Raw genomic sequence first — 22,529 nt, forward strand, 5'->3', positions numbered from 1 at the left:
GCTGCTGCGAGAGCTGCTCACCCTAGTACCTGCTGCTTCTCTCTCTCTTCCACACTTAGTCACCCACTCATACCCACCACTCCCACCAGTCTACTTCCCTTCAGTCTGTTCTCCCCATACCTACCCCAGGACTGTCATTTATCCTCATATCTCCATCTGTTTCCCCCAGGCCCTGCAGTACAAGTCATTTGCACTGGGGAATTAGAGACATTGCTGCTACTTTGACAAATTCCCAGGAGGGATTACACAGGGATTGGTCTGTTGGGGGAAGTTTCGGTATAAGTTAGTGGTCAGAGTTAGTCTTAATTTTTAGGTAGATGGGAACCTGAGGGCCTGAGTCATATAGGTTTGTGATCCCTGGAGAAAGCCCTCCAGGGGACAGTTAGGAATACCATGTGAGTTCCTGACCTGTCCTCTGATTCCATGTCCCTCTCACCCCCAGACTGTGTACCTTTTAGCCATAGGTTGGGTGTGGCTGGTATCTCAGGTCTCTTCTCCTCTTCTGTTAAAGACCTTTCAAAGTGTCAAATAGCCTCATGGAATTCATTCTTTGATAAGCCTGAGTTTTCATGCACTTGTCACTTTAGGGTTTGTTTGTTTGTTTGTTTGTTTGTTTTACTTGCTCCCCTTCACGACTTGTATTTCCAGGCCAAGGAGAGAAGAGGGACTTCTCGTCTTCTGTGATCAGTTTCTGTAGAGGCCAGGGAAGGAAAAGCAAATAGAATCAGATCAGGAATCCTGCTAGAGAAGTCAGAACCCTCATAGCTGTTTCCCTAGGGACGACAGTTGACTAAAGATGTAGCTGGACCCTCAAGGGTTTCTGGTTGAGGACCCTGGCCTCTTTAGGACACTGCCAAGAACTTTCTCCCTGAGTGCTCCAGGTCCTGGCCTCAAGAAGGTGGAGGTCTTTGGTCAGCCAAGGCTTGATGTCTCATCTTGTGGCCTCTCCGTAAGTCTCAGATTTGTGCCTCACATTATTCTCACGGAGGAATGGAAGCCAACAGTTGGCAAACTCCTTCCTGCTCACCTTCTCCCCCCACCCCAGTGTGCCATTAAAACATGCTGGTTCTAGGTAGGAACAGTAGCCTGAGAGCTGAGAGGAATGGTTTTTTGAGGGGAACAAAGCCAAATGTTTAGGACCTGAACTGCAGGGGTAGTATGGCTACAGGACATGTGCTGGCCTATGCTAGCAAAGGCAGAAGGATAGGTAGTATGGTGAGGATGAGGATGTTGGATTCTGCCCCAGGGTAATGCATTCATTCCATTCTCCCTCCTTCCCTTCCTCCCCATAGGCTTGCAGCCCTGAGTGAGCGGGAGACTCGGTTGCAGGAAGTACGCTCAGCTTTCTTGGCCGCATACAGCAGCACAGTGGGGCTTCGAGCAGCAGCCCCCAGTCCCTCTGGTGCCATTGGAGGCCTGCTGGAGCAGTTTGTCCGTGGTGTTGGACTCCGAAGCACCAGCAGCAACAGCACCTTATGAAGTAGCCAGCCCACAACAATTTCCTGTTCCTCTCACCTGAGCCCTGAGCAGAATTAAAGCCATGCCCAGACAAGGGTGCTTCAAGATAGAAGAGAAATCTCCTCACTTCTCCTTTTCCATCATGCACATGGCCAGCCCCAAAGCAGAGCAGGTCTAAGGACAGGGTTCTCCAACCCCCAGCTTCCTGACTGGTGACCACCACCCCTCTTCACCGACCCTAGTCTTTGTTGGGATTCCCATCAACTTTCAGAACTGTTGGGGTTTCCTTAGGGCCTTGTGGAGGCTGAGACCTCACGAAAGACTCCCCTCTTTCCATTCTTGTTTCCTGGAGAGGAGGGATCACCTGCACTGAGAATGAGGCAGTTTGACACAGATCACAAAATAAAATCTTTTTGAACAACTGCTGTCTTGCATCCTCATTTGGTTGCTGTCTTTGTGGAATTGTTTGGAAGGTTCTTAATGTTCTTCCTTGTGCCAGAAGGGGTTAGGATGGGGGTCAGATAAAGCAGAAAGACAACTGAAGACTGGGTTGTGCCTCTTACCTCTTGAGCCATGACAGTGAGATGGTGACAACTAGTCAGAGGTTGTTAAGGTGGGAGCAGTTGTCCTCCTGTGTCAATGGGCCTTAGTCACCTAGGAACCTACTTATTCACACGGATTCCCAGGGCTGCCTGAAATTTAGACCTCAGGTTGCTGAGATCTTCATTTAGCTAAGAAATGGCAGAGGTGGTGGGGGATACTTCATTTTTAACAAGTTCTGCAGGTAGCACAGTTCTGGTACAGGTGACTTGCAGCCCTTAGCTATGGAGCCCTGACTTTGGTGGAGGGACTGGCTTCTGGGGCTTTGGAGGCAGTAATTGGTGTGGGGAGAATGGATCTGGCTGACTACCACCCTCATCTGCAGTGTGACCTAGATAGGACAGATTGCATCCTCACAGTATGTCTGCATCTCTATCACCATAAGTCAGAGTTCAAAGACATGGGCAAAGGGCTTTTCAGAGTGCTATCACAGCTGCCATTTAGTGAGTTCTGGCTCAACACAAAAGAGGTCATCGATGTGATTGCCCAGAGGAAGGAAATAATACTGGTGAACATTTCTTTAGTACTTACTGTGTACAATCTCCCTGAGCTAAGCCCTTTATGTGGATTATCTCAAAATTTTACAACACCTCAAGTAGATGCTATTCTGGCCTTTCACTGATGAGACTGAGCCACAGAGATGTTGAGTAACTTGCCCAAGGTCACACAGCTAATAAGAATAAACGAAAAACTCTTTCTATTTGGAGACCTAGGTGGGGCGGAAGTGGGAAGAGGAAAAAGCAGATTGTTAAGGGAGCAGCTCAGGAAGAGGAAGTGTCCCCAACGCCCACCAGACGCCCCAAACCCTTCAGCACCGCGGACAGTTCTGGGGGGGTGTTTGTTTGTTTTCGCCAGGGTGAAACGGGCTGGGAGGAGTTTCCCAAGGTATGGGCTGGATTTAGGGTTGGGGTAAGGTTCCCCGCCGGCTGAGGCTGCTCCAATGGGGCGGGGGCCGCCTGCAGGGCCGGGCGGGGCTAGGTTACCATCTGGAGTCGCTGCCGCCCGGCGGCCACAGTCAAGGCGCAATCCGCGGGAGTGCAAGCAGGGCTGGAGGAGTGCAGACGCCGCCGCTGCCGCCGCCACCGCCGCCGCTACTGCGGCGGCACCTGAACCAACCCCACCGCTGCCGCCGCCCCTAGCCCTGGCAGCCCCTGTCTCACAGCCTCCAGCAGCTCCGGCCACTCGACCAGCCATGTCTCTCAGTGGAGCCTCTGAGCGCAGCGTCCCGGCCACCAAGATTGAAATTACCGTGTCCTGCCGGTGAGCCACCACGCTGGGGAGGGCGTAGGCACTGCCCCTGCCCCAATCGGCTCTGGGGCTTAGAGCGGGCAAGGGCCAGATCCCAGGGGGAAAGAAGCATCCAGGGCCGGAAAATCTCAGATTCAGACTTAGGGGAGACTCTGGAGGGTTCAGGGAGGGGGTTTCTTTGAACAGCTCCACCCGCAAATAAAAGCTCAGCCTGCGGGTTCAAGGAACGGGTCGCGGGGATCCAATAGGATCTAGGTTCCAGGAGGACAAAGTTCTGGGGCTAACCCTCTTTCCTGGACCCTTGAAGACAGTGCGGAAGCATAGATAATAAGTCTTGAGCCGATATTTTTTGGTGCTGTCCAGGGTGCTGACAACGCGGACCACCTCCCCATCCCACCCCTAACAACTCTCCACTGGGTGTAGTAATGGGGGAAGGAGATGCGATTTGAGCCCCATGTCTCCCTCGGGTGCCCAGCTCAGGTCAGAGTCCAAGCACTGGGCTCCAGAATGACCCATCCTCTGTCCGTCTGTCTGTTGCCTTTTCTAGGAACCTGCTGGACCTCGACACCTTCTCCAAGTCTGACCCCAGTAGGAGGCGCCAGGGAAGGGAGGGGGAACTAGGGTCCGGGCGCGACTGAGGGGTGGGGAGAGGTTCAGGCCAACCTGACTTCCTACCTTCCCCGCCTCCACTCTCGCCTGCAGTGGTGGTGCTTTACACGCAGAGCCGGGCCAGCCAGGAGTGGCGAGAGGTGAGTCCAAGAGCCCTCTCTTAGCCAAGAGCTGCCCCCAACCCACCCCATCACTTGCCTGCTGGTTGGCCCCATGCTTACTCTCCGCCCCCTATCCAGTTTGGCCGGACAGAGGTGATCGACAACACGCTGAACCCAGACTTTGTGCGCAAATTCGTCCTCGACTACTTCTTTGAGGAAAAGCAAAACCTGCGCTTTGATGTGTGAGCCCCGCCCAGAATCCTGGGTTGGATTTCCCCCTCCCCCGAAACTGGATCTACACAAGATTCTGGCAGGCTCCTCCCCAACCCTGCCTCCCAGCCTGGCTCCTCCACCAGGCCTTTAGTCCCACTCTGAAGGCCTTCACTCTAGTCTTAGCTCTGTCCCCAACTCTAGCTTGGCCCTGTCCTTAGGTCAGATCCAATCCAGTTCACTTCCCAAACCTGGCTGGGCCCAAAGCTTTGCACCCTAATTTAGCTCAGGCTCCATCAAGAGGCCCTGGTATAACTCCACCCCCAGCAGGCCCCAGACTTAGCCTTGTCCCTGACTCTCTGTGACCCTGACTCCTGCCCTAAAGGAGAACCTGACTGAATTTGGATCCAAGGCTGCCCCTCACAATTTTAAACAGGATTCAAAACTCGACCACTTTTCTAGACTGTCTCTCACCAGCCCCGGCTTATGCTGGTTCTACTCTCTTCCCAGATACAACGTTGACTCCAAAACCAACATCTCCAAACCGGTGAGCGAATATCCCCTCGCAGGCTGGCCAGGCACACAGGAGGCGCTCAGTGTGTTAAACGACCTTCCTTAGAACCCTCCTACACCTCAACCCCAACTCTAACTTCTTGGGCCCCAAATCCAGCTTCCTGCCCTTCCTCCCCTGCTCTTGCCTCTTGGTTTCCCACCCATGCCTTTTACTCATTGTTCCTCTTCCCTCTTGGCCACCTTTGGAACGCACAGAAGGTGAGGCTGAACGGGGCTGGCTTTGGGAGGGTGGGGTGTGGAATGGAAGGTGAGGTGTGGGATGGCATTGTGGAGAGCAACTTAAACTGACAGCAGAAACAAGAAGCAGAATTGGCCTGGGGACCCCCTTCCCCCTTCCCTCTTCTTTAAAGCACGGGCAGGGTGATGTTTCTAGGGTTCTGCCATCCTGGAACACACTGGTTGGTGCAGCAGTATCACCAGGGCTAGGCTGGGACTCTGCATCCCCAGCCCCTCCTGGCCTTCTTGACTCCATGTCCTGGTGCAGGATTTCCTGGGACAAGCATTCCTGGCCCTGGGAGAGGTGATCGGAGGCCAGGGCAGCCGTGTAGAGCGAACCCTCACGTAAGCTGAACAAAAAGGGGTGCTGGGGAAAGGGTGGGTACCTCCAAATTTTCCTCCCAAAGATGCTGCTGACCTAATAGCAGTGAAGGCTGAGATTCCCCCTGGTCAGGAGCCTTCAGTGGCTCTCATCACCCTCCTGGGAAAGACCAATGTCCAGGGTTCCATTCAAGTCAGTCTCAGGACTGATACGTCTTGTTTTGTCCTCTCTCTGTCTCTGTCTTTATCTGTCTGTCTCTGTCTCTGTCTCTCTCATCTCAGTCTTTTTCTACGTCTGAATCTACCCTTAAGGTCCACTTCTAAGCTTTTTTCCTCTGGGAAGATTCCTCTCACTTAATCAATACCCCTGGAATTTCCATTACATTTACTCACTAAATATTTATCAACATGTTTTGTATGTCATACCCTGTGCTAGGCACTAGAGACTCATCCATTCCATAAATACTACTGGGCATATACTCTATGTCAGCGACTGTTCAAGGGACTTGGTTTGTAATGATGAACATAACAAAGGTTCCTGCCCTCAGGGAACTTATACTATAGAAGGTGGGGGAGAAACTGTACAAAATTGACACAACAAGTGAGTAAATTATATAATATATTGGAAGACATCAAGTGCTATGGGAAAAAGGCAAAGTAGAGCAGAATTAGGAAGATCGTAAAGGCTGAGTGGTGGGACTTGCAATATTCTGCAGAGTGGTTGAGTAGGTTTTATGGAGAGGTAACTTTAGAGCAAATACCTGGACGAAGTAAGGAAATGAGCTATGCAGATACCTGGATATGGGATGTTCCAAGCAGAGGAAGCTGCCAGGGCAAAAGCCTGATATGTTCAGAGAGCAGCAGAGAGGCCAGTGTGGCTATACCCAAGTGTGAGCAGGAGGAAGGAAGAGATGAGATTGGAGAGTTAACAGTTTAGGGCCTTGTGGCCACTGTAAGGATTTTAGCTTTTACTCTGAGTTGGGAGTCACTGGAAGGCTCTGAAGAAAGGAGTGACATGATCTGACTATGTTTTCAAAAAATGAAAATGCTGGATTGAGAATAAACCTTGGGCAGGTGAAGAGAGTAGCATGTATCCCACTGGAAAGCCATTACAGTAATCCAGGGTGGCAGCAGTAAAGGAGAGAAATGGTCAGATCTGGATATAACTTGAAAGTATAGCCAACTGATTCCTGGCAGGTTGAATATGGATGTGAGAGGAGAAGAGGAGTCATGGATGACACCAAACCCTTTGGCCTGAACACCTGGAAGGATAGAGTTGCCATAAATGAGATGGTTAAAAAAAAAAAAAGAAAAGAAAAAAGGAGGGAGATGTATATTGTGGGGGGATTTAATCAGGAGTTCTGTCTGACTCCTGTTGAATTTGATAATTTTTTTAGACATCCTGTCAGATATGTCAAATAGGCAGTAAAATACATGAGTTGTAGATGCTCTTTCAGACCCGGAGACTAGATGAAATCACCAAGGTAGTGAGCAGAGAAAGAAAGGACCAAACACCAAGACTCCATGAAATGGAACTAGAAAAGAAGACTGAGAAGGAGCATTTATGAAGTAGGAGGAGGACCAAAAGAAGGGGTGTTATCTTAGAGGCAAAGTGAAGGTCGTGTATTGAGGAGAGAGTGACCAACCATGTCAAATGCTGCTGCAGGTCTGAAGGAAGAGGTGGGGGTGATCGCCTGGTTGGAGAGGTTTAGAATAGAGTGGAAGAGAGGAATGAAAGTCAAGAAATCTTTCAAGGGGTTTTGCTGCAACGAAAAGAGAAAAAGAGGTGTGGTTAGGGAAGGAAGTGAGGTCAGAATAGGTTTGCATTCTTTTTTTTTTTTTTTTCAAAGATTTTATTTATTTTTCAGAGACAGAGGGAGAGAGCGCGAGCGAGCACAAGCAGACAGAGAGGCAGGCAGAGGCAGAGGGAGAAGCAGGCTCCCTGCCGAGCAAGGAGCCCGATGTGGGACTCGATCCCAGGACCCTGGGATCATGACCTGAGCCGAAGGCAGCTGCTTAACCAACTGAGCCACCCAGGCATCCCTTTTTTTTTTTTTTTAACGATTTTATTTATTTGTTTGACAGACAGATCACAAGCAGGTAGAGAGGCAGGCAGAGAGGGAGGGGAGAAGCAGGCCCCCTGCTGAGCAGAGAGCCCCATGCAGGGCTTGATCCCAGGACCCTGAGATCATGACCTGAGCCGAAGGCAGAGGTTTTAACCCACTGAGTCACCCAGGCGCCCCTAGGTTTGCATTTTTTAACATGAGAAAAATTATACCACATTTGTATGTTAAGGGGAATGACCCAGTATAAACTGAAAAAATTGACATAATAAAAAAAAAAAAAGGAGAGAATTGCTGGAATGATGTCCATGTACAGGCAAGAGGGTGTAGAATGTAGCACACAGTAGAGGGATAAATAGGCACACGGATAGTCATTTATAGCAACAGTTGCGTGGGTGAAGATACTGAAGGCAAGGTAGGTGTGGTGGTAGGTCTGTGGACATTCTCTTCTGGTTGCTTCAGTTTTGTCAGTGAAGTAGGAAACAAGGTCATTGGCTAAGTAAGGATGGGGGAGGAGGCTTTCCGGGTTTGTGGAGAGAGGAGGAGTGAAACTGCCCTCTAGCAGAACTGGAGAGTGAAGTATGATTAAGGACCCTCTTGAGGTTTTCGGTCATGCATTTAAAATGAGACCAGTTGGGGGCACCTGGCTGGCTCAGTCAGTAGAGCATGTGATTCTTGATCTCAGGGTCATGAGTTTGAGCCCCATGCTTGGTGTAGAGATAACTCAAATAAATAAGAAGTAAAAAAAAAAAAAAGAAAGAAAGAAAGAAAAAAGTGAGACCTGTTAACAAGATTGTGTGTTTTCCTCTGGCCTTATTCAGCTGCACATGTGCAGTACAGGTTAGGCAGAGAACTGGATTTAACTAGGGCTGTGGTTCTGCCAATAAGTATACTGAAGTGACAGAAAGGCAGTAGATAAAGGGTAGGTTGCAAAGAAGCAATTATAATCATTGACTGGAACTCACACTGGGTAAGGAGGTGAGGGAAAACATTAGGGAGACAATAGAGAGAAAGCAGTAAGACTTGGTCCTGGGTGTGCAGGTGAAGAGTCCCTATACTCCTCACACTCTTTTTAAAGCACAAGGAGTCAAAAATTAAAGTAGTGAAAGAAATAGTTCCACAATTCATGTCAAAGATGAGAAAAATCACTTAGTAAGTTGGAACCAGGTCTTGAACCCAGAACACTCCTGACCTAGCTTCCTCTCTGCCACACTTGGGACCCTTTGGAGTCAGGATTCACAGGCTCATATCAGCAAGGTCCCTGACCACTTGGAGATCCAAGGCAAGGCAAGTTGGGGATGAGTGTCCTAATATGTACTTTTCAAATACATGGAAGTGTCCCTTCTTGGGTCAGGAGAGGATAAGGCTTCCCTTGTCTTTTTTATTTCACTCTTCACATTTTATTTCACTCTTCAGAAAGCACATCATCTTTGATCTAACAAAACAGCCTTTTGCTCTGGGTCTGATTAGAAATTCTTCTCCCTCATTCAGCACTGCTACATCATACTCTACTTGCCTATTGCCTTTGACATCCCACCTCCCTCTGGAAGCTCCCTGAGGAAACAGTCTAGCAGAAATAGAGAGAGTGCCAACTAGCTAGTTCATACCTAACACAGTGCCTGACATATAGTAGATACCAAGGTCTGCTTTGAGAAATTTAATCACCTTCATATCAATAACACTTCCCAATTGCTTGTCCTTCCATGCACTCATTCAAATCTTTTCACAACCCCAAGAAGTTGGCGTGATTCCCATTTCATAGTAGAGGGAACTAGGACCCCAAAAGAGGAAATAAATTACTCAGGACTTTAAATCCTATGTCTTCCCCACACTACCATTATAACATATCCACCTAGGCCAGATTAGCCCCTGTCTTTCAGACTGCAGACCCCTTCCCTATCAAAGTCAGGCCCTTCCCCACAAGGAACCACACAGGGCAGAAAGAGATACATTTAGGAAACTGTTAGGAAACAGCATAGTGAATCCCCTGTCCCACCTAATCCCAGATTGGCTACCCCATTCTTCATTGCCTACTCTCCCTCCCCTCACAAAGAGGCTTTTTCTGCTTCCAGGGGTGTACCAGGCAAGAAGTGTGGGACCATATTGCTGACTGCAGAGGAGCTTAGCAATTGTCGGGTTAGTAAGGGCCATATGCTAGACCCACAAGGCTTCCTTCTCTCCTAAACTATCTTCAGTGGACTGTTTGAGGCTATGAACAATTTGGGTGTCAACAGCCAAATTTCATCCCTAGGACATTGCCACCATGCAACTGTGTGCAAACAAGCTGGACAAGAAGGATTTCTTTGGGAAGTCAGACCCTTTCCTTGTGTTCTATAGGAGCAATGAAGATGGCACGTGAGTCGATGTCTTCTCCAGTGGCACCCACCCCTGCCCTACTGTGCCCATGGGCCCATTATGGCTCTCAGGCTGGAGGTGGGGCATCTTAGGACCTGAGTTCAGAATTTACTCAAGGCAGCACACAATATGTGCTCAACAAGTGGGGAAATCCCAGGAATCTCCAAGAGTATGAGGTCCTATCTCTGGGCTCAGTCCTGCCCCCAAGGCAGGTTCCAGTCCTCTTGTTCCTCTCCAGGTTCACCATTTGCCACAAGACAGAGGTTGTGAAAAACACACTGAATCCTGTGTGGCAACCCTTCAGCATCCCTGTGCGGGCACTGTGCAATGGAGACTATGACAGGTCTGCTTCAGTGTAAATTAGGGAGTAAGGGAACAAGGGCATGAGAATGGGATTCCTGAGGCCCAATATGCTGGCAGAAGTGTCACAATAGTTTTGGAGGATCCTTCTTGGTGAGACAGAGTTTTGGGCATAGAGATAGGTAGATGGGGAAGCAAATGGATGGCCACATAGATGGATAAGATGGATGGGTTGATGGGTAGATGAAAGGGCAAATGAACAAAGGAATACACAAGATACATGGATGGAGAGTCAGATGGTTGGATAAGCTGGTGAATGGATGGATAGGTATATGGAGGGCTGTGTACAAGGACTGGTGGATGGGTAGAAGGGGAGATGGATGAATGGATAACAGATAAGTGGATAAGTGAACTCATGGGAAGATCATTACATGGACAAATGATGGATGGATTAATGGATGAACAAACAGATGGATGGGTATATGAGAGATTATTAGATGGTTGGAGAGGCAGAGGGATGACTGAAAAAGCAGGAGGATAAATAGGTAGAGCAAAAGGTAGATTTGTAAATGGATGGTAGATGGATGGAAGGGTCAGTAGATTAATTAGTTGATTAATGAAAGTGAAGTAGATGGATAGGCTGACCATATGAATTAATAAATGGACAGTATGAAGACAGGTGAGTAGGTGGAAGGATGGATGGGCACACAGATGGATGGTTATTGTAAATGAATGGATGATCATATGGACAAATGTGATAGATGGGTATTTGGTTAGAGAGCTGAATGGACACAGAGATGGATGCTTGGGTACATCAGTAAGTCAGTGAATGCCTGGACGTATAGTTAGATGGGTAGATAAAGAAAGGGATTAAAAGGTTTTTAGATTGGCAAATGTATGGGTAAATGGGTGGCTACATGGATAGAGAGTTGTAACTGCAACACAGATATATGGACATACAGGAGGACTTAGGCATAGTACTTTAGAACAAAGTCTTTGGAACCAGGATATCTGAGTTTAAATCTCAGCTCAATCATTTACTAGTTATGGTCCTTAGTCAAGTTACTGGTTTTTGGTATCCCAGTTTCCTTATCCAAAAATAAGAATAAAAGTACTTACTTTATAGTAAGTACTTACTTTATAGGATGGTTCCTAAATCAAATGAGTCAATCTACACAAGCACTGGTAGCAATGCCTAGAATATAGTAAGACTCAACAAGTAGTAAAGAATAGTAATAGTGGTACAAAGAGCAATAGAAGAAACAATGGCAGCAGCAATATAGTTGGGTATGTGCAGGGACTGATGAATGAATAAATAGGATGGATGGACTGGTGGGAGAAAGGTTAAAGGAAAAACAGGTGGGTGTATGGAAGGATGATTTGTGTGTGTTTAAGTAGGTGAGGGTGTCTCTAGGATTTATCATACACGCTAGCCTATGTTTATCTCCTGCATTGCAGAACAGTGAAGATTGATGTGTACGACTGGGACCGGGATGGAAGGTAGAACTGCCCCACATAGTACTGTCTTCTCTTGCAGTTAATTCAAACTGTTTTCTCTAATACATAGTACATTCATTAGGAACCCAAAGTGGCCTTAGGAGTCAAGAAGGGTGATAATAGATGCCAGGACCTTGAGTACAACTGACCCTCTCAGTTGCATCTTCCTTCTTTCGCCCTTAACTTGGCCTCTCTTCTGGCCCCAACCCCAGTGCCCTGAAGCCCAAGTAGAGGCAGGAGATAGTGGGAACAAAAGACTAGTTTCAGGGCTGGCTCCAAGTCAACAGTAGCTACTGCTCACCCACCCCTGGCCTCACTGCAGCCATGACTTCATCGGTGAGTTCACCACCAGCTACCGGGAGCTGAGCAAGGCCCAGAACCAGTTCACAGTGTATGAGGTGAGAACTCCAGCCCTGTCCAGGTTGCCCAGGCCTTCCATTCTGGTATGCTTAGTCTGTAGTTCCCTTCCTCTGTTTCCCACCTTCACTGTTCTCTTCTTTACCTAGGTACTTAACCCTCGGAAGAAATGTAAGAAGAAGAAATATGTCAATTCAGGAACTGTGAGTACTCCCTGGAGCTCTGGCCCTCCCTAGATTCTTCTGTTTCTATTCCCATTGACATTACATATGACAAATGTTGGGGGAAGGCTGTGAGCACAGATTACTTGGATATAGTAATGTTGGGTCCAAGGACTTCATTTAAGTTTCTTTTTTCTTTTGATTTCTCACCTGAGGAAAACTGTTTGCTTATTACTGTTTTGCAGAATTAAAAAAAAAAACTTAAGTTGTATTTCCCAATTTAATACACTTTTGGAAATCAAAATCTGCTTCTGACAGCTTCCTCTTTTTTGCCCTTTCAGAAATTAGATAGGGTTGGGGAGTGTGGGGTAGGGGGTGGAATCATGTGCCTCTCTGCCTTCTGCCACCCAACTGCCCTTTCCAAAATAGCAGGGCTGTCTCTTTGTTCCAGGTGACACTGCTCTCCTTCTCTGTGGACTCTGAATTCACTTTTGTTGACTACATCAAGGGAGGGTGAGTCACAGGCCAAGTTCTGGGCTGAAAGATCAGCATTGAGTTACTTCCAGTTCCAAGCCTCAGTTTTCTTATTTATGAATGGTTAGGGTCCGTGGAGATAAACTTTTAAACGTTTGGCAAACTATAAAGTGCTCTGTAAAATGAATAATGTTCTCCCTCTTAGTTTTCTTCATGAGGCTGACTTTTATACCTAGCTTCCAGTCCTCTTCCCTCCCATGGGAAGATGCGGGACAATGGCCCCAAGAACCTGATTGCAGTCCAGATAAAAATCATGGCCAGGCAACAGGAAAAGTGCAAGAGAGAGGGAAAACCCAAGCAGACCAAAGGGGACATTCCATTTGGCTCAGTAGTGGTAGGCAGGCCTGGCAAAAGTACTTTGCTTCTCTGAAGCTCACTTTTCTCTGATGCAAAATGGAGATGTTAAATACTACTTCAGGGCTATAGTAAGGATTAAGTTAAATGACATAAATTACAGATACTTGTCACAGAGTAGGTTCTGCTACTGATAATGTGTGCTTTATGGACCATAGGATCTGCATCATCTGGGAGTTTGTTAGAAATGTAGAATTTCAGGCTCCACACAGACCATCCAGATCAGAATCTGCATTTTAACACTATCTCCAGGTGATTCATATGCACACTAGTGTTTGAGAAATCCTGATATAATATGTATTTGTCCCTCACTTCTCAATCCATCTATTTCCCCAACAGGACACAGCTGAACTTCACTGTAGCCATTGACTTCACAGCATCTAATGGTGAGGCATGGATGGGGGGGATGGCGTATGGAGGAATTCTAAGGAATTCATTAGAGATTAGCCTGGATTCTGACCTGGGGATAAGAATTCACCTACCCAGTGGCACCTGGGTGACTCAGTTGGTCAAGAGTTCACCTACCCAGTAAGCCCAGGCTTAAGGCAAAGCCTAGCCAGGCTGGTACTGGGACAGGAGTTTCAGGGAGAGATTATTGGGTATAATAGGGGATGGAAGGTAAAAGAAAATAGGGCTTCAATTTTAAAAAGTTGAAAGGAGAAATACCTCAGGAAGTGGATGAGTAAATGAATGGATGGGAGATAATAGAGGTATAAGGAGAAATGAAGCAGTAAATGAGTGAGTAATAACTGGGTAGGTAAATAGATGAATAAAACAAGTAGGTAGATGGGTTAGTGAGTGAGTACAGTAGGTTGAACAAGTGGATGAATGACTAGGTATGCAGGTGGACAAATGGACTGATGATTAAGTTGGAGAAATAACAGGTAAATAGAATAATGAATGAGTGGATAGGTGGATGAATCCATTTGAAGACAGAATGAATTAAAATGAATAGTAATGATGGGTGGGTGGTAGTTGGATAGATACTGGATATGAGAATGGAGAGGAAGATGGACAGAAATAGGTCAGTAGATTGAAAGATGAATTTATGCTCAGTGGATGGGAGAATGGATATGTGTGTAAGTGGATAAATTGATGGATAGTTATAGGGGTTGGTAGATGGATGGAGGGGAAAATGAACATACGGATGACTGGGAAAAATAATGAGGGAGTACATTGGGTAAAGAGTGAGTGAATGGATAGGTGGAAAGATAAATGATCAAGGTGACCATAAGGCTGGGGGTCCTCTGTCCCTACAGGGAATCCTCTGCAGCCCACCTCCCTGCACTACATGAGTCCCTACCAACTCAGCGCCTACGCCATGGCCCTCAAGGCAGTAGGAGAAATCATCCAGGACTATGACAGTGACAAGCTCTTTCCAGCTTATGGCTTTGGGGCCAAAGTGCCTCCAGAGGGACGGATCTCCCACCAGTTTCCCCTGGTATAGTATAGGCCAGAGTCTACACTCCATGCCTTGGCATCTGGTCCACTCAAATTGGTGAATTTCTTCTCAGGGTCAAGTGCCTGCAGAGGACCAGGAAACTATGAGAGGGGAGCAGAGCAGGGAGGGGAGCAGGACTGGAGTTTGGAGGGGAGCATGAGAGAGAAAGATGGGGAAAAAAAGGAGTGAGTTGGGATCACAGTACTCCTGGATATACCCTGCATGGCTCAGCCCAACAAAGCATCTTCCCCGACAGAACAACAATGATGAGGATCCCAACTGTGCAGGGATTGAAGGTGTGTTGGAGAGCTACTTTCAGAGCCTGCGCACAGTGCAGCTCTATGGGCCCACCTACTTTGCTCCTGTCATCAACCAGGTGGCCAGGTAAGGAAACTGGGTGGGGGCTGGAAGGAATGAGGGGACCCAGGCAGGGGACTGATTTTCCAAGGACAGTTAAGACCACTCTTGGGTGAACCTGGGCTTTGGGGAAAGAGTAAAATTTTCAGTGTTGTCCAGGCTCTGATAATAAAGAGATAAATGCCTTATTCTGGGGTAGTAAGGTGTCAACAAACTACACCAACCCCACTCTCTGGCATCAACAATTGAGGCCTCAAGTTTGGGGCAAAGAAAGATGGTCCTATAGCACAATGGTTAAGGCACAAGCTTTGGCATCACACCTGGCTCCACCCCTCACTAACCATGTGACCTTAAGCAACTCAGCCTAAGTCCCCATTTTATCCCTATAAATGGGTATAATAATAGAAAACAATAGCACTTCTTCATAGGATTATTGGGAGGTTAAAATTAGATAACAAAGTAAGAATTATTAGCACAGTGTCTGGCCCATAGTAAGTGCTCAATAAATGGTAGATTTAAAAAAATAGAAAAGTAACTTCTAAAAATAGAAGACTAACTCCAGGGTTCCTGGATGGCTCAGTCAGAAGTATGTGACTCTTGATCTCAGGGTTGTGAGTTTAAGCTCCACGTTGGGTGTATAGATTATTTAAATGGATAAATAAATAAAAACTTTTAAAAAACTCCAAATTTTTAGAATAAAAAAAACAAGATCACATATCAAGTCACTTTTTTAAATGCAAATAAAATAAAATGACAGAACTAAAACTAAACATATGTCATTAAATATAAATTGGGTAAGTTCACCTATTAAAAGAAATAGATTCTCTGATTGAATAAAACAATGAAATAATAACCCCTACAAAATGCTGAATGGAAGAGACCCAGCTACAACAAAGTACTTCAGAAAGCTTGAAAGTAAAAAGATTAAACAAAAAAAGAGAATACAAATGGAAGGATTTCAAGGAGATTTATATGCCTATAGACTTCCCTTTTCCCTAATAAAGATTGTTTATGTAATTCATAACAAGGATAATAGTTTCTTTCAATTATGAAAGTAACATAACATTGCTGTAAAAAAATTTCAAGGATGGAGAAATGAAATAAGAAATCACCCAGAATATGGCTCATGGGAATAAGGATGTATATACAGTTCTTGACAGTATTTTTCCTTATGAGTCCATAATTGCAGTCAAGTTACATGCAAGGGCGCCTGGCTGGCTCAGTCAGAAGAACATGTGACTCTTGGCCTCTGGGTTCTGAATTCAAGACCCACACTGGGTGTAGAGATTACTAAAAATGTTAATTAATTAAAAAGTACATTTAATATTTCACTACTGATCTTTTCACTTAATATTGGAGATCGAGCATATTTTTGTTATTATCAAACAGATTTCTTAATTTTATCTTAGTTCATTCATTCGTTCATTGAATAAACATTCAATAAAGAGGCAATGTAGCATGAATGTGGGCTGTGGAGCCAGATTAGCTAAGTCAATATACCCACTCTACCACTCCCTAGCTGTGTGAATTTGAGCAAGACCCTGAACCTCTCTATGCCTGTTTCCTCAATTGTAAAATGGCAATAATAATAGCAATATCATAGGGCTCTTGTGAGGGTTAACTAAGTTAATATATGTTAAGCACTTAGTGCCTGACACATCATAACTGCTATAACCGTTAGCTGTTACTGTTACTATTATTATCATTATTACTATTCAAAGGGCATCTGCTGTATGCTCAGTTCTCTGCTGGGGCACTGGAGACTTACAGATGAATCACATCTAGTCTCTGCCCTTGGGAGCTCCTGCCTTGGAGCAGGAGACAGAAATATAAATAAATCATTACTTTCCATAGGCTAGAGCTTCCCAGACTTTTCCACCAAGTTGCCTGTTGGCAAAGGCAAGTGATTGCTTCCCTCAGGGGACTCTTAGGGGCACAGCTGAAAGCAACAAGGCTGAAAATGTCTTTGAAGCCACCATATTTATCTTAAAAATCAGGCAAATTTTACATTTTCCTCATTCTGTGTCCATGTGTGCTTTAATTTAGAGGGGGGAAAAAAGGTGTTTTAAGTATATGTCGAGTCATCTAGCTTTATCCACCAGATCATACAGCAGAATGGATGCTCCAGGTATCCTGTGAACTTGGGTCTCCCTGGGCACACGTGCTGGTACCCTCATGGGTGTGAAAACCCATGTGGAAGGGCTGATAGCCTATCTTGGTGGGTGGTATCCTAGAAGGCAGAGGGAGAAGAGGGGTGGGTATAACCTAGTCTGAAAGACCCAAGGAGCCTAACTTTCAGAGGGGAATGGGTCTAGAGGGCAAGTTGGACTTTATCAGAGAAAGAGATGCAGAGTAGGCCTGGCAGAAGGAACAGCATGTGAAAAACACAGAGTTACAGAAGGGCAAGCTCAGGAAACAGTAAACAGTATATTACAACCAGAATGTACAATGTCTATGGAGTGTATCCAAAGAAAAGGCCAGGAACCGAGAGTGAAGGAATCAAGAGCGCAGGCTTTAGGCTTAGTTGTGTTCTTTTACTGAGCACTTGAAATGGAGCTTGGGTCAGTAAGAAACCAAATATTTACTTCTATTTTTTTAAAAGATTTTATTTATTTATTTGACAGAGATCACAAGTAGGCAGAGAGGAAGGCAGAGAGAGGGGTAAGGAGGCTCTCTGCTGAGCAGAGAGCCCAATGTGGGGCTGGATCCCAGGACCTGACTTCATGACCTGAGCTAAAGGCAGAGGCTTAACCCACTGAGCCACCCAGGTGCCCCTATTTACTTCTATTTAATGTAATTTAAATTTCAGTAGTCCCAATATGGCCAGGGTCTGCCTTACTGGATAGTGCAACTCTGTCCTTTCCAACCTAAGGGCCTAAGACTAAAAGTTAAGAGACCAGGAGGTACCATGACCTTTGTGCTCTCTGAAGGTCTCATTTTTCTTATATTTAAAATAAGGGACTGAACTCAATTACTTCTGAATCCTTTTCAGATAGACAAATCTTGGATTCAAAGATTAATGGTGAGAGAAGGAAAAAGGAGCTTAGGAGCAGCTGTTAGTCTGGCTAAGGACCCAGCAGCATAGGCAATGGGAGGTGGCCAGCAGAGAGGAGAAGGAAGAAAGAGGAAATGGGTGAAAAAGGGAAGAAAGAAGGCCTTTAGCCTTTGGTCTTGCCCTTGTATAAAAACCAAATCTTTCTAGGGTCTGTCAAAGCCCTGTGTGATCTGGCCCCTACCCCATCTCAGCCACATGGTCCACTTTGCTTTCTGGGCTCCAGACACAGTGGGCTTCCTTCAGTCCCATCACAAGGCCCTTTTCTGTGCTGTTCCCTTTGTTTTTCCCCTTTGCTTAGCCTCTCCTTCATCCTTAGACATTATTTCCTTAAAGACACCTTCATTGACCTGCTGGACAATGTCAGGACCCCCTACTAGACACTGTTACAGCAGTGTTCCTGTCCATTACAGTATTCATCACAAGAGTAATTACAGCTATTTCTGTGATTCTGGGATTCATGTCCTCCCTCGAGATGGCTGGGATGAATTTGTTTTTTCTCATTGTGTACCTCTGGTGCCTACTATAACACAGTAACTACCATAGTAAGTTCTCCATAAATGTTACTGGAGGGATATCAGATAGGGGCAGGCGTCCATGTCTGGGGAAGGAGCATGAGCTTCAGAAACCCCAATCCTTGCCTACTGCTTATACACTGGTGGTGGAAGGTTTAGGAGTAGGGTGTTCCCTTGGCCTGTCTGGGCTTTCAGCTGGATTCTGATCATGGACTCTCAACCAGGGCTGCAGCCAAGATCTCTGATGGTTCCCAGTACTACGTTCTACTCATCATCACCGATGGGGTCATCTCTGACATGACACAGACCAAGGAGGCCATTGTCAGTGTGAGTCTAAGGAGGAGGGCTTGGCAAAAAGGGGCACTGTTAATAACTGTGAACAGTTTGAGATTTTACTCTACTTGCAAGCCAACAAATTAGCCTTTTAGTTTAATGGATGCTAGCAGAAGACATAAGACTCCTGGATCAGAGACAAAGAACTGTGTTATTCTCAGACATAGTAGTAGCTCAATTATCAGTATTTACTTTGATTGTAAGTCCCAGTTCCCACAAAATGATGTGAAGAGGGTTGAATGACACCTGGACCCACAGTGGGATGCATTATAGGTCAGAAATCCTAGCTTAGGGTATCTGAATCTTTTATAATGGGCAGTAAGCATGCCTGCCTTTGTTCTAGTGTGAGAAACAAAACTGCCCTTTGTTCCAAAGGAAGACACTATATCTTTCAAGGCTGTTTGATATGCAGACATCCTTGAAAAGATACTTTGGAAAAAAGGGAATCAGTGCTTCCGCTTGCAAGATGTGCAGAAACATGATACATGCACAGAGAATTGTCCCCAGCAGGCACCTCCATTGTTATGACTGTTCACCCCAACCATTCAACCTCTTTCCCTCACAGGCCTCCTCACTGCCCATGTCTATCATTATTGTTGGTGTGGGACCAGCCATGTTTGAAGGTGAGTAGGATCAATGGTGTCCATGAATGAGACCAAGAACTGGGGAAAATATGGGAGGATCTGGGCACCCAGGTCCAAATCACATAAAGGAGAAAATGGGTGCCTGTGTTGGACCTTGGCCAAGTCAAAGACCTTCTCTGAACCTATTTCCTTATTATAACCAAGGCTGTTGATATGAATACTTCCTTCTTGGGGTTCCTTGGTGGGTAGAATGCATAGTAAGGCATAGTAACAACTCCATAACAATGCCTAAAATTTGTTAGCACTCAAAAAAACCCACGAACTATTCCATGATGACCCCAAAGTAGAGCTAACAAGGAACGGGGTAGCATGGGCAGGAATGGGAGAGGGCGATCAGTTAAAGGGTGTCTTCTCTGCAGCAATGGAAGAGCTGGATGGCGATGATGTGCGCGTGTCCTCCAGGGGACGCTATGCAGAACGGGACATCGTTCAGGTAGATCTAACCAGGGAGAGGAAGTCATGGAGCCAAAAGGCACAGTGGGAAAGACAGGCTAAGTTGGAAGCCACTCTTCCATACTGTCTCCTTAGTCATCTACCTTTCTCCCCATTACTCTTTCAGCCGTTCTGCATTCATTGAACAAATTGTTTTTGAGGAACAGGCAGGTTGCTGCAGCCTTTCTGGATCCATAGTATTGGAGATCCTCAAAGCCCCCGCCCTCTAGTGGAGACAACTAATAATCACACAGCTAAATAGCTTACTAGATTGTGTTAAGTGCTCCAGAGGAGCAGCAAATGCCAATATGAAAGCCTATAACAGGGACCTGACTTAGCAGGGTAGTCAGGGAAAGCTTCTATAAGGAAATGACATTTGAGCTAAAACCTAAAGGAGAGTTGCTCTACCTAAACATTGTAGGTAGAGAAGGAGCACATGCAAAGGCCCTGGGGCTCAGAAGAATTAGCCCAAACATGGAAAAGGCAATAGCCAGGGTGGCAGGATCCCAGGAAATGTGAAGAAGAGGGGGCCAAGGCCTTGCTGGTTATGATGAAGATTTGTAGTTTTGTACTAAAGAATTAGAAACCTCTTGAAGGATTTTACCTAGGGGACTGAGATGGTCAGACTTGCATTTTAAGAGCTCTGCTGCATGGAGGATCAACAGCAGCAGGTTGAGAAAGAAAGCAAGTAGACAGACCTGTCAGTGAGGAAACCTCTAAAATAGTAGAGGAGAGATGACAGGGATCTGGACAGGAATGGAAGCAGTGAGGATGGAGAGAAGCAGTTTCAACAGATTGTTTAAGAAAATTTTAAAAGAGTTGATGCGTCGATCAAATTGTTATGGGGAGGGAGGAAGACTGCAAGGATGACTCTGTTTTCTAGCTTGAGCAACTGACTGAGTGATAGTCCCACTTAATGGGAAAGGAAAACCTTCCCTTGGGGAGGGGGAGGAACAGATTTGGAAAAAAGGGCCAGAATTCAGTTGCGAACACATTGGGTTTGAGATATCTAAGACAAGTGAATGGAAATGTGATATGGGCAACTAAATATGTGGCTCTAGACCTTTAAAAAAAGGCCAGGGATGGGAGTATAAATTTGGAAGTCATCAGAGTACAGTTTTTAAAGTCATGGAAGTATATGAAATCACCCAGGAGAGAAATGAGAGAAGTGACCAGGTTTAGGATCAGGTAGACCCAGAGGAATGGGGGTGAGGGGGAGGAGCATCCAGAAAGGAATGAAAAAATCCAGAAGAGTGTGGTATGTCAAGAGTGGGATGTGTCTAGGAAGATTATAGTCAAATGTAATGAAAAGCTAAAGAGGAGTCAAGCAAGACGAAGACTGACAATTATTGCCCACTGGACTGATTTGGTAACATAAGGCCAATTACATTGGCGAGAGCAGTGTCAGTACTGTGTGAAGCCAAACAGGAGTGGGTTGAAGGTATATAGAAGGTGAATAGAAAAGGGATGGGGAGAAAGCAAATGTAGAAAGCTGTCCGAGATAGGGGTGGGAAGAGATAGTGTTATATTTGGAAAGAGATGTTAGGAGTCAAAGAGGAAACCTCCTTAGTGCTCCCCTTCCCATTCCTCTCTTCCCTGGCCATTACCCACACCTGATTGTCTGTGCCTGTCCCAGTTCGTCCCATTCCGAGATTATGTTGACCGGTCAGGAAACCAGGTGCTGAGTATGGCCCGACTAGCCAAGGACGTGCTGGCTGAGATCCCAGAGCAGCTGCTGTCCTACATGCGCACCAGGGATATCCAACCTCGCCCCCCACCTCCTGCCAACTCCAGCCCAACCCCAGCTCCAGAACAGTCCTGAGGAGCCTACCTATTCAGTAACTAGCAGTCTGCCTACCTGCCCACCCACTGCTTCTGCTGAAAGCCAGAGGCACCTGGAGCCCTGGACCTTACTGAGTCCAGCTTGAAGGATCAGTGCTAGCTAGTTGAGCCTTCTGTCCCCTCACCCACAGAAGGGCCTGGCACTGTCACCACTTCCCTGCCTTTGTGCCAATAATAAAGTTGATCTTTACTCCACTTCTGTCTCATGGTTCTCAGGGAAGGAGCCTGGGGGAACTGGGGAACTGGGGCCATACCAAGAGAAGTGTGCAAAAACTGCTTCAGTTAAGGTTCATCCCCATCCTATCACCCATCCATCCAATCACTTCTTTTTTTTTTTCCCATCCAATCACTTCTTCAGACATTCTTCAAGCACCTTAAGAAATGATAAATGAAACTTTGTGCGCTTGTTTTTTTTCTGAAGAGAGGCCCATAGCTTTCGTCAGGTTCTCAAAGGGGTTCCTGACCTCAAAAGGGGTCAGCTTTACAATGACTCTAACTCTGTTCTGATCCATGTATTCTGAATATTTTGTTTTGTTTTTAGATTTTTATTTATTTATTTGACAGAGAGAGAGAGAGAGAGAGAGAGAGAGAGGGAGCATGGGAGCAAAGAAGCACACAAGCAAGAGGAGAGCAGACAGAGGGAGAGGGAGAAGCAGGCTCCCCACTGAGCAGGAAGCCCAATGCAGGACTCAATCCCAGGACTCCCAGATCATGACCTGAGCGGAAGGCAGTCGCTTAACAAACTGAGCCACACAGGCACCCCATTCTGAATATTTTAATGAGGATAATAAAAACAGCTAAATACTTGAGTATTCGGTACATATGGAGGTGATTTACAAGCATACTCTTATTTAATCCTCACAAAAATCCTGTAAGGTAAGCACTATATTTTATCTCCACTTTATAAATCAGGAAACTGAGGCTCAGAGAGGTTAAATCACTTTTTGAAAAGAACT

The 22,529-nt window shown here is 46.1% G+C and overlaps 2 protein-coding genes across 4 annotated transcripts in view; both read left to right on the forward strand.

Annotated features, from left to right (window-relative positions):
• Nucleotides 1-1,883, forward strand: part of MTMR14 (myotubularin related protein 14) — a 46,278-nt gene extending 44,395 nt beyond the window's left edge. Inside the window, 1 exon segment of the mRNA XM_032326512.1 lies at nucleotides 1,293-1,883. Within this exon segment, the coding sequence (XP_032182403.1) occupies nucleotides 1,293-1,479 (187 nt within the window). The 3' untranslated portion in view covers nucleotides 1,480-1,883.
• Nucleotides 1,884-2,811: 928 nt separating this feature from the next.
• On the forward strand, nucleotides 2,812-21,786 carry CPNE9 (copine family member 9). 3 transcript variants are annotated; one of them, XM_032326403.1, is made up of 21 exons: nucleotides 2,815-3,318; nucleotides 3,854-3,894; nucleotides 4,009-4,055; nucleotides 4,155-4,258; nucleotides 4,737-4,773; nucleotides 4,995-4,997; nucleotides 5,284-5,360; nucleotides 9,472-9,535; nucleotides 9,651-9,754; nucleotides 9,993-10,097; nucleotides 11,513-11,554; nucleotides 11,874-11,949; nucleotides 12,058-12,111; nucleotides 12,521-12,582; nucleotides 13,297-13,343; nucleotides 14,217-14,398; nucleotides 14,655-14,782; nucleotides 18,547-18,649; nucleotides 19,221-19,278; nucleotides 19,659-19,732; nucleotides 21,368-21,786. In XM_032326403.1, exons 1-21 carry the CDS (start codon nucleotides 2,999-3,001, stop codon nucleotides 21,551-21,553), a joined length of 1,914 nt encoding a protein of 637 aa, XP_032182294.1. In that variant the 5' UTR covers nucleotides 2,815-2,998; the 3' UTR covers nucleotides 21,554-21,786. The 3 variants fall into 3 exon arrangements, with proteins under 3 accessions (XP_032182303.1, XP_032182294.1, XP_032182312.1); XM_032326412.1 differs by lacking the exon at nucleotides 9,993-10,097 and having other exon boundaries at nucleotides 2,812-3,318; XM_032326421.1 differs by lacking the exons at nucleotides 2,815-3,318; nucleotides 3,854-3,894; nucleotides 4,009-4,055; ... (2 more) ...; nucleotides 4,995-4,997; nucleotides 9,472-9,535.
• The last annotated feature ends 743 nt before the right edge of the window (nucleotides 21,787-22,529 follow it).

Source organism: Mustela erminea, chromosome 1 (assembly GCF_009829155.1).
Source record: "Mustela erminea isolate mMusErm1 chromosome 1, mMusErm1.Pri, whole genome shotgun sequence".
Lineage (NCBI taxonomy): Eukaryota > Metazoa > Chordata > Mammalia > Carnivora > Mustelidae > Mustela > Mustela erminea.